A 15806-nucleotide genomic window follows, 5' to 3' on the forward strand; every position below is an offset into this window, starting at 1 on the left:
AGTGCCATCCCTTCCCTTCTGACAGTAAATCAAGTACACTTTTATCTTTCCTCAGCTTTCTGATATAATTTGCACCTAGCCCTTAGGGGCTAAATCTGTTTCACTAGGTTGCCTGTGACTGAGAGTGTAATTTGAGATGTTGTCAAAAATCTTTCTAATGTTAAGATAAATGACACCTGGCTGCTTGTCTCTCATCCACATTGCCTGTTACCCTCTCACTGAAGGAAATGTGACAGCCCATTGATGACAGATCCCTTTTGGCTGTTACTTGTCTTGTTTGTTTTCTCTGTGTTTGTGAAATGTGTTTGTTTATTTCTTTCAGGATTTTTCTTGGAATCCAAGTCAAAATGAATGATTGATAATTCCCTGGCTTCTTCATTCCCTCCCTTTTTAGCATGGAAGCACTAGGTTTCCCATTTCAAATTCTCCATACTTGCCCATAAAGTCTCAAGAGCTTGCTGTCTACTCAGTTCTGCAAATATTATAAAATAAATCCCAATATTTTAGTACATATGAAACCCTATTCTCATTTTAAAACTCTTTCTCTCATTTTGAAAATCTTCACCCTTATTTCTTTAGTAAGAGGTATTTTTGGGTTTAGTGAAGGGGTTCCGCCCCTTCACTAAATGTGTTGTGTCGCACTTTCTCTCGTTTAAACTTCTTCCTTGTGTTTGCTTTTGTTCCTTCTAGATCACTAGGTCTCTCTGCAGAATTTTAAATTTAATTATTGACTCTTCATTCTAAGCAGCAGCACTGACTTGGCAGCAAAAGCTCATCTCCTGCTGCTGGAAATCTCAGTATAAAATACAATCTGTTTTCTTCCTGTTCTGAGTTAGTTCAGACTTTCACACTTTTGTGTATGCCATCTTACTTCCTGTCTGGAACTGTGTTTAAAGGGCTAGTGTTTGTGTAGTGCTGAAAATTCAAGGTCTTTCGCATGAAAAGATCTGACTCTTCATGAAGAAGAGCTGGAAAATTAGCTTTTAGATGGGAAACCATCTTAAAGTAGTGTTCTGGGGTTTAGAGTTTGTTATATTTCAGAGTATAATGTACTACAGCTTTTCTTTCCTAAAAACAGATTGGACAAATGTGTCAGGAACAGTTTTGGTAGAGTGCCTCTATTTTCAGACAAGTAAATAAATTTGATCCCTGTATTTCAGCTGAGTTTATCTGTTCCTCTGTCAGAGTCAATGAAGGTTGCTGAAGTGAGGGCAACTTTTCCCAAAATTTCAAGTGCTTCACTTTGCTAAAACATTTTTTAGAAGCTAAGATGCGCAGGATATTTCAGCTCTGTTTTATGGTACTCTTTGAGAGGTCACTGGTGAAGCCAATGCCTTTGTGCTGTCTTATGCTTGGATGGAAAGCTCAGTAAATAGATACAAAATTGCCCTGGTTTCCTCTTTCTGTTACCTCATTAAAAATCTTTTTTGGCAAAATTTCCTCAAAAAGCCCCTGTTGGAGATAGCTGCTGACTATCATGTGATCTGTGTTGCCTCAATAGTTTAAGGATGGTCTGTTCTGTATTCTGCCAATACTCTGCTCTCCTTTATCTTATGGTTTGGCTATGAATTCTTTGGGATTGAGACCATAATTTTTTCCTGTAGATTTTTATAGCCCTTAGTGCAATTGACATCTTGGTCTGTGAGCAGAGCAGGAATAAAAATAATAGGGTTTCTGTGTTGGTATCAATTTGTAGGAAGGGTTGTGCAGGATGGAATTTAGGACCATTCATTTTTCAGTTTCATGCACGCAGCGCCTTTTGCTCTGATCAAGAAATAGGAGGTAGATTAAACCATTTAAAAATAGTGGAGGAGGATTAAAACCTAAACAAACTTATCAGCATCTTTTTCTTCATATTGAACTGAGACTTTTTGTGATTGACTCATTTCTATTTTTAAAATAATTAAATACTAAAGATAACAAAAACTGTGACAGGTCATCCCCTTAAGAAATAATAACTTGTTAACATAACAGTACTAAACTTACTGGGCTGAACTAAATCAGCTGAAGGTTTAGCCCCATACATTTGTTTCACAGCCCATCCTGAAGGAGTTTGGGGGCAGCAGCTCTCGTTTTGATAAACTCACCTTTAACCAATACAATAATTAAAAGCATGCCATAGTGAACATTTTTCATGAAACCAATGTGATTTATGAAATGATATAGTCTTAAAATTAAAAAAAAAAAAGAATCTATATTAAATTCAAATGGCAACTTTGCTGAACCCCTTGTGTTCCTGTTGTCTGTGCTGAGCTGTGAAGTGAGGAAGACTCTGGGGACCATTGGGTTTGAAAGGCACCTGACACAGATTGGAGAGAAACACAGTAACTATGGAGCACTGAGCTTGGGACAAGCCAGCTCCAACTTAGGTAACTGTAGCTGAAAGGACTGGATTTGGGAGGGAGCATGTTTGTTATGGGTATTAAAACTTTCATCAAGAAACACAGCTAAGCTATTAGACTGGTGATGGGCCTTGGGAAGAACGGAGGAGATTCTCCTGGCACAAAGAAAGTGATGTTAAAAAACTCTTTGCCAGAACTATGCTCCTTTTCTTTTCTCAAAGCACTAAATTTTTTAAGGTATGCTTGCAGGCTATTTCTGCATGATCAACTGCAGGAGGTAAAAATGTACTTCAAAAATTATGGTTCACATAGCCCTAGTACTAGAGCTGATCAAAACCAATCAGTTGACCAAAAAATGTGATAGTGGAAGATTTCCTCTCAAAAGCACATTTATTTCAAAATCTAAATCTGACTAATTGTTGGAGAATTTAGTTTGTTTGTTTTTAATTTGAGTATTTGTGAACATAGAATCACAGAATCATCCAAGTTGGAAAAGGCCCTTGAGAGCATAAAGTTCAGCCTATGACAGAACACCAACATCAACTACACCATGGCACTTAGCCTTTCCTTAAACACCTTAAACACCTGCTTAATTATATATGCAAAATTATGGCCCAGTCTGTTTTTGGTAGCGCATAATGACTTTAATCCCTGTATGTACATCATGAGTTTTATTTATAAATGCACATAAAATTCTCTTCAAGTGTATGTCAGGGACATGTAAGGGCAGCAAGGACCTCTAGGTAAGGATATGCAAGAGAGATTGTCTGTATGAAAGTGGTCTGCATAAAGATTACTTTGGAAACCTGAATTTCAGTCTGATACATTGTACTAATTATATGTTTTAAAAATGTAGAAAGTAGACCACTGAAAGAGCTTTCAAAAAATCTGAAGTCTGTCAATGTCATCTAGAATGGGATGTTTCTGTGGTGGTGTGTTTTGGTTTGTTTGGCTTCTTTGATTTGGTTGGGGGTAATTTTTTGTCTCCTTTGTAAATAGAGGCTATTTTCAGAAGCAAATGCTTGAAAATTAATTGGGGTTCATGCTTTCAGTAATGAAAAAAAAATAAATTGCATATATTGAATAGAAGTGCCTACTAGACATCTGTAAAATTCCATTTGGTGGTTACACAGTGCAGTAACAGTAGCTGTTTATTTGATGAGCTGCTAATCATTGCCCTTTGTGTTGTATACTCCCCAAGGCATTTGAGAATAAAATTATGTTTCCCAATTATTCCATCCATATCAATGTTCCTTGTTGGGCAAATTGAAGAAGGTATTACACTGCAGCCCCTCCTACCTTTGTACCAAGTATCTGCTAGGGCCAGCAATTCTGAAAGAATCAGAAGAAACCAAATCATGGGAGGAGAAAAGTATAAGTAAAAACAAAACAAACAAACAAACAAACAACCCCCCCCCCAAAAAAAACAAACCCCAAACTAAAACAAGCCAAGAACAACTAAAAAAATCAAGTAAGCTAGATCCTAAGCCATATAAAGGCTAGCAATTTAAGACTATATAGCACTAATAAACACTCTCTCTATATTGTGATCTGTGGCATGATTATTCCCTGTTTTAGGTTAACACAGTGTTCCTCTATGTAAGTATTCAGCAGCCATGAATTATATGACTTAATTAGTAGGGTTGGTTTCTTTGAGGTAAAATTACAGTATCAGCCCCCTAAATAACATATTTGCATTAATAAAGCAAGACAAGTATTTAAAATTTTCTATTAATGAACATAAGAATCTTTATATTTTTAATAGATTTATTTTATATTTTTACGTTTTACCTTAGAGCATCATTCCTTATAAGTATTTTTCTCTAACTGAGAATGACTTGTTAACATGTTCAGAACAATAAAAATGCATTATCTTTATTTTAGTAATTCCAGAGATTGGTGATATTGCAGTTCTGAAAACTGGAGATGACAAGAAAGATTATGACATGCTGAGAAAGCATGGAACTATGATGATGTTTTTGGTATTGATTCTTTGAAAATATACTGCTCAGTTTTAAAAGTAAAAGTTGTTTTAGTCAAATTTTCTAAACTATAATTGTTGGGCAAAAACTTTCTAAACCTGAGAGATGGACATCAGTAATATCCCCACTTGAAATTTTTATCCACACTTTCAAATAAAGTGTCTCCACTCCTGTCTGCATGGCAGCTTCTCTCCAGTGGGCTGAAAGGTTGAGATTCAAGAAAGGTTAAATAATTTGCCCAAGGTCATGGACTCAGACTGTATCAGAGCCACGAAGGCTGTGTCTTGGCTTAGAGACCAAAGCTGCACCACTAATAATAATTCCTTCCTTCCTTCTTTCCTTCCTTCCTTCCTTCCTGAGCATTTTATATCACACTTGCATAAAAATAATTATACATATACATGTAAATAGTATGTAAATATTCAAATGTAAACAGTAAAACAAAAATGATAATAAATTTAACTGCTTTTCCTTCAAAAAAAGCCATGAGAGAGGTAAGTGGTTTCCCTAGGAGAAAATTTGGGCAGGTGGATTTACAGTTAGGAGAAAGCAGCTTCCATCTGGATTCTTTCAACCACCTGTACTTCTGATCCTAAAGAAAAAGAGAAAAATTGATTTGCATTGTAGTATTTCAGCCTGATCCTTTCATACTCGTCAAGCTTCTCAGACTCCTCAAACTGATATTAGATTGCATTAGTTTTCAACCAGCACATGATAAAACCAAATATATAATTCCATGTTCTTGCAGAACCCTTGGAATATCTATGCCTAAAATTAAAGAAAATGACATAACGTGAATTATATAAATAATTTACAGCAATTATGGCAAACTTGGTAATGATAGTGATCTTATACTGGCATGGCAATCTGGAGTAATACTCATTCTTGTTTTATTTTGTTTTATTTTGTTTCATTTTAATATAAATTGTATTTTTCATCATTGACTTGTTTCCCTTCTGTACATGCCTGCTTAAATAGTTGGAGATGTACCCCGCTTTTCTCTAATGGGATAAGTCTATCTGGCAGTCAGAATGGAATACCATTATATTTAGACTCAAAATGAAATTGTTTAGTTGAACCAGTTTCAGTTTAATTTGGTGTTTTAATGGTTCAGACGACTTGATTGGACAAGGTACATTAAAGAATTTAACTTTTACTGTGAGAATAGATATATAAGACAATTTAAAAATCTAAACACTAGATGAAATTCCCTTAATTCACTTACTTGCTATGCTCCTGTGATGGACCTTTTTTATCAGAAGGTAAATACTTCCAGGAACTTGAGATAAACATAAGAAAAAATCCTAGCGATAGTTGGAGGTGATATTTCAGTTCTTTGTCATTGTTATAGCTAAGACTCTCAATATGCATTAAAAGTCCCATGAATTTAAATGTAAGACTCCTGATCCTTCTGAAAGCCTTGGCTAACTGACTACAAAATAAGATGTCTGTCTGTCCCAAAACTCTTATAATTACCATTTGCATTACACTATCCAGAACTCATATAATTCCATTTGTTACAATAAGACAATTAAACATTCATTTTTCATTTTTAAATTAATATCTAGCTCTAAGATTTGAAAGAAAAATGTAAATTCTTGCAAGTGATAATATAGCATAATCAGAAACATTTAAATATTACCTAAGCAATGTACTCTGAAAAACCCTTTGAAGGTTGTCCAAGTGTCTGTGTATTGTTCATGGGTTGCTGAATTAAAGAACTGATAAATTTTTCCATGATAATTAAGAACAGGAAACAGAGTGGTTTTGTCCAATCATATTGGACACATGATTCAGAAATTATATTTGACCTATTAGTAGCATTTTTGATCAGTCTTCTCTAGTTGCTGAGGGCATTTCTAAATGACATTGCTAAATGAATGAATTGCCTGATTATTAGAAGAATATGCGTTCAGTAAAGTGAATGTGCTATTTTTACTGTATCATGTCAATCTTGTATTCTTTTAGCCAAGTTCTCACATCATTAATTTTTAGCTCTATTATTAGATATTAGAGGGAATTGTGTTTGCAATGTTCATGAAGGGCAGAGGTGTTTATTTGGTTTTGATATGAAATGGCATTTTGTCTATATTTTAATGGTTTAGTGAACTGTGAATCTTAATGCTGCACATTAAAGCAAATTGCAGCCCCATCAGGCAGATATCTCATGTAGAGATGATTTTATGTCCATTGAAATAGCAATGAAGCCATTCTCTTTTTGTATCATGATCCATTTCATAGCAAATGAATACACATCTTGCAGACATGCTGTCAAAGTATTTCTGATGTTTTCACTCTGGCAAGTATTGGAGTAGTAGGAAATGGAACAGCATCTTAGGGAAATGTGAGGTATTTCATGATAGCACACCAACCTATCAGGCATTTTCCACATTCAGAGAAGCTACTGGAATAAAATTGAGATAATGTTTAAAGCATTACCAACACTAGGTACAGAGCTAGGCTATCCCAGTCCAGCTGAGCTAGATGATATCAGATACATTTAGCAATGAACTTTGTTTTGTAGTGAACTGTAGTGAACTGGATCTAGAAGATGACACATGAAAATGAGATAATTCTTTCTGAAATCATGTTTACCCAAGGCTACTTAACAATCTGAGAGCTGCTCAGCCTTGGTAGACTCTGAGCAGCATAAAGAATGCTGCAGACCTAGACATTTTAATCAGTAAGAGCTGAAGAGTTGCAGAACGTAATCCTTTTTCAATGCCAAAAAGCACCTTCTTTTCTGTGTTTCTTTTGTCTGACTTTGGCCTCTTTGACAGTTTCTTTCCCCCATGACAATATTTAGAAACATGTGCCTAAAGTTAAGATCCCCTGAACTTAGTTTTATAACATTTGAACTTCTGGATCACTTTAGGGCAAGTTTTCTAAAGTATTTTTGTTGTGAAAACTGCAGATGGAAGCAGAGTGGGATTTTCAAAAGCAGTTTAACAGACAAGGCACTAAACTCTCATTTAAATTAATTAGTTTTATTGAGCAAGTTCCCCTTGGCACTTTTGAAAGTTCCACTGCTAAGTGTTTATGTCTACATAAAAAATTATTATTTTCAGAAGAGGATGAGCATCCAGAAACTCCCTTTAAAGCTTGACTATTACAGGTTTTCAGTAGTTCTGAAAATTATAGCTGTCCCTTGTTCTATGTTCCCAAATGATCCTCCCTTGTTGTGTAGTTTCTCAACAGTTCCTGCTGTCATTTATTGTATAAAGCTAATCTCAGAGAAGAAGTGGGATCAATAGTACTAGCTCACAGAGAGAGAAAAGTAATGACATGGGTGAATCTTCTGCACAAGTTCAAAAAACTGGAATTGTTGATACATACAATCAGTGAAAAAACTGACAGATATTTAAGACTATTGTAATTACGTTTTGTACTGTGTTTACTTATTACTTTTACATTATGCAAAATGATACCTCAAAAATACGTTACAGGCAAAGACTGCTGCAGGTTTTGATAGCTGGGAGTGAACCAGATGACCAGAATTAGCATGACTTTTCGGTTATTAAGTTCTGCATATACAGAAACCCTTATCAGACCTATTCAAGTGTCATGAAAGCACAGTGCACACTCTGAGATATAGTTTCCCTTGCTCTTTCTTCTGCCCCTACTACAGTATTGTCCAAGGAGCACTCTGAGGATATACACACACCAGCATTTTGGTTTCAACCAAGAGTCAGCTTGTGAAAGGAATCTGCTAATTATTCCCGCTTAACACACTCCTCACTGTGGGTCTTGGGCTAAGTGAACTGGGCTGCTTTTGGCTGAAATGAAAACAGAATGTGCTTTCCAGAAGGACAGCTAATCTTCATTAATGAAGCCCACTGAACTATGTCAAAATTAGGTCAATACAACCTTCTTCTGCAGACTCTAATTTCAAATACAGACCAATGTGATCATCAGTTTCTCAGAATTAACAGCTTTGCTCTGCCAATTGGTTCTTACTGTGGCACATTCCTTGTTAATAGAGCCATGAACTGAGTGGTCAGATGGTTGTGTTCATGGGAGAATCCCATCTTTCCACAAATTTCCAGAGTTATCATCCTCCAATGCCAGAATTTTCTCAGATATACAAGTATTTTGAAGCAATTTTCAATTTCAAACAGTGGCCAATGTTTCTTGGGACTATATCTCCTCTTTCTTCTTAAATAGTACCGAAACACTACTACTATTTGTACTGGTACAAAACTAATGAGCAAAAACTCATAACATTTTTTAAAGCTTTTTGATAAATCTAGGTCACCATACATGTGATTTTTTGACTAGAAAATTAATCCAGACAATCAAGATTATAAAACATAGGATTTATACCTTGTAAAATCCACCTACCCCAGCCATTCATTCTGGTTATTTTCTACATTGATTTAGAACTTTTTATGCTTTAAGATTCATTTTTGTTTGACTTTTTCTATGGCTAACCAGTCAATAGTGTTTATATGGATAATTAATTTATTATGGAGAACAGTTCTTTATCCAGTGAGTTTTTTAACATTCATAACTTTATACAACTTTATATGCTGGAAATTATATCTTTTTTAGTTCGTATCAGGTGTATCAGAGTGAAAAACATTTATTAATCTTTGTCAGCTAGCTTCAGAAGTAGGAATTTATTATCAGTTGTTGCCAATGTGAGGTGTAATCTGAGGCACTTAAGTGTTTTGCAAACCATTAAGAGATTTTAGGCATACTTTTAGTAAATTAAAATACTGCCCGGACAAAAGTATGTGAAATTGTAAATAGCTGTAAAATTCAAGAATTTTCTTAAATTTTTTTTTTTTAATTGTCTTTTTAGTAAAGTAGAAGGTCTAAAAGACAAAAGGGAATTCTCTGTACTTATTTAAGCCACTGAATCATAATACAGTAAATGTGACCTTAGGATGCTTAATGCCAAAAAAACCCACTGTAGACTCATGGTATTAAATACTGATCTGGTATAAACTCACCTTTCTAATTCAAATGTGTTTAAAAACGGGACAGCTGAGCTTTATCCTGTCAGGCTTTCTGCCAGATGAGATATTGCCTGTCCGTGCCATTCTAAGCCTATGCTGGATGAGAAGCTGTCTGCTCTCCTAGTGATTCTGTATTGTGTGCTATAATCTAGCCAATATGTTGTACTGTGGTTTTCTGAGTCATTCCAAACTTATGCACAGTTCTGGATTAATGACTCTGGTTTACTGTTGCCCCCCATTATTGTAGTATGTGACTAAATCACAAGATTTGTATTTATTCTCCTAGCAACAATGTAAAGGCAAGCTGCCTTCACTGTCATGCTGATTTCATCATAGCATGTCTTTTCTCACATCCAGTAGATGAAACAATAAAGGGTTATGTGGGCTTTTAGGATTTCAGTGATTAAAACCAGGAGGTTGTAATAGAGGTGAATTTTTTTTAGTGTATCAAGTGCTCTGCTGGAGCTCTATCAAAGCTGTTTAATACAAACCTAGGTTATTCTTGTGCTTTTTAGGAAGCTAATTGCTTAAATTATTTTCTTTTCCATAATCACCAGCTGATGTATTTTGCATAGTCATCACAATCCTTGATATAAAATCTGGTTGACTTCTGGGGATTCAGGATCCCCTCCCACTGAAGTCCTCGAGTGACTCTGAGGGTTCACAGAGCTGGTTTTATGAGCGATTCTTGTCTCCTTGTAATCCCTTGGAGTGGAGAACAACATCAAAGTCCTGCACGGAAGGGGCACAGGGGAGAGCAGGAATCTGGCTGCGTGTTGCTGCTTTATTCACCCTGTGCAGTGCCGTAACTGCTGCTCTGGCTCTCTGGGGAAGGCATATAAGGCCAGCAATGCTACACTGTGATTTCCTCTCAAGTCTGTTGAAAAATTGCTGAAAAAAATAAACTTTAAAGGCCAAAATTGCCCCCTTTTATAAGCTGTCCTCATTCTGTCCTCCTCCAGAAGGAACTGAAAACATTCCTGACGCCTGAAGTTTTGTTACTGTTGTTTCGCTCATGAATAAAGCCTCCAAATGAAACAAAAGTGCTAAGTGCTTAATAGGCAAGAACAAGGAAAGTGCATTGTCCTTGAGTGCTCACCACCTCACCAAGGAATGAAAGGGGGGCCTGGAGCAGCAAGGAGTGGCTCTGCTGCCCACCAGGGGCTCTGCTCTACCCGCAGCTCTGGCTCCCTTTCAGTGACCTCTGCAGAGCAGGGCTTCAATGAGGGTGGACAAGGGACAGCTGGCACCAAACTGAGTGATAATTTTAAGCAGGAAATTCTTTAAATCCAAGAGTTCCCTATTCATATGTCATTTGTGGCGCATGCAGAAAGAATGCATAGGTGAATAAAAAAAAGTATATTTTGCTAATGTGCTGCTGTGGAAAAAGCTGGGATTTCTAAAACAAGATTGCATTGTTCTGTGCTACAAAAGGATGCCTGGACTTATTATATCAGGAGAATTAAGGCAGTAGTCATGACATCTATTTCCATTGTTATTCAGAAAGCAGTATATACTTATTTTAATCTTCTAGAAATGCAAACAAAACACTTTAGAGCATTTCAAGGCATCGAAGGTGGAAAAGTATAAAATATTCACATTTGTGGAAGGGGTGGCATCACAGACCATGGAACTCTTTGTTTTGCTGGAGCTGATGCATGGAGGTTTTAATCTATTTCTTTACTGTACCAGAAATTGCTCTGAAGCTCGCTCTGAAAATAGACTTATTTTGTAATTAAATGTTTGAGAACTACAGATATTTATATTTGCATGTGATTAACTTTTTACAGCACTGTGTATGGGTCTTTTTGCTTTTAAACTAGCCTGGAGTCAATAAATATCTTTACAGATGTCAATTTGGTCAGCAGTAAAGAGGTAAATAGAAACTAATGACACTCATCAAGCTTGTGGCATGAATGATTTATTGGACACAATCATTTAACACTTTTTTAAAGTCAGTGCAAGGGAAAGAAACAGGTTTCTTATTATAGTAAACTGTATTTGTGCTGTCAGCAAGTAGTGATTTATGACAAACCTGTGGCCAGGATTAGGATATTATAAATGAAGGAAAATAGAAGTCTCATTAATTTTTTATACCCACAGGTGGAAGATATGCAGTGGGCTAACAGAGAACACACTCATCCAGCATCTGTGTGCAGCCTGCCCTGCAAAGCTGGGGAGAGAAAGAAAACGGTGAAGGGAGTGCCCTGCTGCTGGCACTGCGAGCGCTGCGAGGGCTACCATTACCAGGTGGATGAATTCAACTGTGAGCTCTGTCCCATCAACAAGAGGCCAAATGCCAACCGTACGGATTGCCAGCTTATCCCTATAATCAAACTGGAGTGGCACTCTCCTTGGGCCATCGTGCCTGTCTTCATAGCTATTATGGGAATAATTGCCACCACCTTTGTGATCGTGACATTTGTGCGCCACAATGACACACCCATCGTCAGGGCCTCTGGGCGGGAGCTCAGTTATGTGCTCCTGACTGGGATTTTCCTCTGTTACTCCATTACTTTTTTAATGATTGCAGCTCCTGACACAGTGGTCTGCTCATTTCGAAGGATCTTTTTAGGACTTGGCATGTGTTTCAGCTATGCTGCGTTGCTTACCAAAACAAACAGGATTCACAGAATATTTGAACAAGGTAAAAAATCTGTCACAGCTCCCAAATTTATTAGTCCAGCTTCTCAGCTGGTGATCACTTTCAGCCTCATATCCTTGCAGCTTATTGGAGTCTTCATCTGGTTTGCTATCGATCCACCACATACCATCGTAGACTATGGAGAGCAGAGGACACTTGAACCAGAAAATGCCAGAGGAGTTCTCAAATGTGACATTTCAGATCTTTCTCTCATTTGTTCCCTTGGATATAGTATTCTGTTGATGGTCACATGCACTGTTTATGCTATTAAAACAAGAGGGGTTCCAGAGACCTTCAATGAAGCTAAACCCATTGGATTTACTATGTACACAACCTGCATAATTTGGTTAGCTTTTATTCCAATCTTTTTTGGTACAGCCCAATCAGCAGAGAAGGTAAGTGATGATGTGTTTACCTATCAAAACACTGCTCTTTTTCTATTTTCATCTCTCAATAATTACAGCACTCAAACATTTTCACTCTTACAAATGAGTAATTCTAAATGGCAAACAAACCATCAGAATTCAAAGACAAAAAAGTATATCTTTCAAAAGGTAGATTTCCTATATATTAACACAAGAAACTGATTGTGATTGTTGTGTGACTTGCATAAAAATGTTGGCAATTTCTCACTATAACCTTTAACGACTGTTTCTTCTAACGTTTGTTATTGCCCTTCAGTGATGCTGTGGCCTGTTAGCTGAAGCACTATCAATCTTTGTTATCATCTACAGATCTGATAGAACTGGTTGCATTCCACAAGTGTAAGAAGATCAACTTACATTTGTCAAAAATAATGAAGAAAAATGCCGGGGCAGAATGAAAAGAATTACTTTTGTCTCTGGTTGACACACAAAACTTTAAAAATTTAAAAGAACCAAAAATAGAACAGGAGGAAATGAATGGTGAATGAAGTGTGTGTAAATTCATATAAGGCATAATTCACTAATTATTATATCAATGCAAAAAGAAAACACTTTCCTGATGATTCAATAAGAAATGAAGTGATTGATATTTAGATGCAAACCGCATCAGACATGTGACTCTCCTCTGTTTTAATGGGAAGGCAGAGGTAAATGTTAACTGTGTGAGTATTTATTGAGGTGACAGTGGTGAAAATGACAAGTTAGGCAGGGAAAAGGAATAATACTAGCATCAATCTTCAAAACTGCAAATATTTGACATATGGAAATTCTTAAAAGTATGAAATTAAATTTAACAGTCTTTCACATAAATTCTTGTCTTTCCTTCTAGCAGGTTTTGTATAATGTTTTCAAATATTCATTTTAATGTAATTGGAAAAGTCAGCATGTGTTCACTTATAATTGTGGAAAGGTTTGACATGTCTAGTTTAGAGGGCACCCTTGTCTGTGGAATGAAGAAACAGTTCTGTATACCTTGATGAAACACTTTCTAATTCAAGCAGTAGAATTGTATGGGGCAGAGAGTGTGGCGGGAAAAAATCTTTTCCTCCCTCGAAATTGAAGCAGGCTTACTGAATTGGATCAGGCTTATTTTCATGTCTTTTTGGATTAAGTTGGGGAAGTTGATGCCTTAGGTTTTAGCTTTTATATTTTTCAGATTCTGTACTGCTTCAGTGTGTAGTTCTGTGCTTCGTATTAAGGGATGGTAAAATCTCTTCACAGAGTAGCTAGACAGAACAATTCCTTTTCTAGCTGGGGACCAAGGACAACTGACCCACATCTCAGGCCCAAGAGCATAAACAATGTGGACTGAAGAGAGAAAAACAAGAAGGATGGGCCTTCACAACCTAAAGCTATAAATCCAATATGCTAACGGAGCACAACTTATAAAAGGAGACACCTCGTGACCAGTGGTCCGTTTTATGACCATTTTGGTTCATCTTGGGTGTAGCCCTGGCTGGGCTCTTGGACTGTCCAGGGTGTATCCATTGAGGCCTTTTAATGAATACCTGCTTTATTCTTTAACTCTGTCTAGCCTCTGTTCTAGGTCAGCCTTGGCAAGGCATCAAAGTGAGTACCAAGGTAATGGCTTATGATAGATAGAGTAAGTTAAAAAATCCCATTTGACATAGGAAAACATGTTTAGGTGATTTTTTTTTGTATTTGTAGGCTTAAGTCACAAAAATGCTTTGTTGTATAAATGTGTGGCACTTTTAACAGCTTGGTTTGATCAGGTTTATGGCAAGTACTTGAACCAAAAGAATTGAGGCTTGAAATAGGAACTATTTCTCTGCTGGTAACCATGCAGTGACTTTGATTTAGACCATCAGTTCACCTTGGTTTGTAGTAAAGGATGATTTGGTTTCAACCTTTGAAGATGAGATTAATGAACATCTCTTTTGCATTTCTTTTTTGAAACCCAAGGCTGAACACACAAATGATGCTAAATCACACAGCTTCTAACATTACATAAATATAAATAGCAGAATATAAATTTCACTTGTTAATTGCCATAATTTCATTGTAAATGCTTTGTTTTTCTTTCCTCTTCTTTGTGGAGGGAAGAAGTGCTAATACAGTAGCTCTGTAATTCAAATAATTCTTTCCAAAGTGCTTCTTTTTTTTTTCTGCAAATAAAAACATGCTTCCACACAGAGTCTTACAGACACCTTCATAATAGTTTACATATTCCATACAATTTAAATATTTCTCTGAATGGGATAAAAATGTGAGAATCTTACTGCACACATATGCATGGTCTGAATAAACTTATGGATGGTTTCTCAGTTGATGCATAACACCTTAATAGCATTTTAAAAACAAGCTGGTATATTCTAGAATATTTTATTTGAAATTCGATGTTATGATCTTTTTGGAGGATGAACTAAATGAAAAACTTACATGGACTTTTTTTGGTACTTACATTGCAGTTATTTTAGAATCCTGATTTTTTTTATTTTTTTTTTAATGGCTTGAGCTTACTGAGAGAGAACAGAGCAATAAAAGCTGAGGATTTTAAAGTGCTATTTTAAAGCAGTGTTTCCTTTATGAAATGTTGACAGCAATAAATTTATCATGACGTTCATTACTTGCCAGGGGTATTTCCAGTCGCTAACTTTAGATACACTTCTGTTTGAATAACAAGTAATTAAAACTTTTCCAAAATGCTTTGAGGAATTTCAGTTTTCCTAGACATTAGCAGTGCTTGCAATAATAGCAGAAGTTTCTAAGCATTTCTTGAAAAACTTGTACACTTAAGTATTCAATTAACACTAATTAAATAACAAACCTACCAAGGAGCTTTTATTTCACTGTCAATATCAGTGATAAACAAAAAAAGCACCATCAATGCTGAAAATAGATGTCTAGAGCCAAAACTCAAGCTCACCCTAGAAAACTTACCCTTACATTTAGTGGCCTTGGGGATCAATTCAAAAGTCCAGGTTTCCTAAGAGATTCTGTGAATAGTAGAATCAGCACAAGTCCATAAATTGAGTGTTGGCATCAATCAGACTTCAAATATGCATGATGAAGGTAATTTAAATAAGCATCAGTACTTATCTGCAGGCAGACTGGGAATCTTGATGATCCATGCTTGCTGTGGAGCACATAATGGGAAACTGCTCTCTTTCACTCAGGAAGACTTTTGGGTCTCTAGCTGGTGAATGAAGCTGAGTTAAATGCCTGAATTTGCATGCAGTGACATATCCACGAAAAAAAAACATAGTAAAAGTTAAGGTAACTCAACAAGATGTCAAGGGAATATGTTGATTTCTAGTCTTGACATTTGTAATATTTTTAACAGTCCTTTATAACAAATGCTGTTTCTTAAATTTGTATTATCTCAGTTTACATGTAAGTTTGAAACTAATATGAAATTGAGAAAACCACTGTGTATTATTGAAGAAAATAATATTTATAAAGAAATAATGGAAAAAAAAAGTTAAAGTACC

The 15806-nt window shown here is 36.1% G+C and overlaps 1 protein-coding gene across 5 annotated transcripts in view; it reads left to right on the forward strand.

Moving 5' to 3' along the window:
- GRM8 (glutamate metabotropic receptor 8) overlaps window positions 1-15806 on the forward strand; it is a 320858-nt gene that overhangs the window by 261116 nt on the left and 43936 nt on the right. For all 5 annotated transcript variants that reach the window (XM_038155039.1, XM_038155035.1, XM_038155036.1 and 2 more), the window contains one exon: window positions 11389-12324. In XM_038155039.1, coding sequence (XP_038010967.1) covers window positions 11389-12324 — 936 coding nt within the window. The remainder of the gene's footprint in view (window positions 1-11388; window positions 12325-15806) is intronic.

This window comes from Motacilla alba, chromosome 1A, assembly GCF_015832195.1.
Source record: "Motacilla alba alba isolate MOTALB_02 chromosome 1A, Motacilla_alba_V1.0_pri, whole genome shotgun sequence".
Lineage (NCBI taxonomy): Eukaryota > Metazoa > Chordata > Aves > Passeriformes > Motacillidae > Motacilla > Motacilla alba.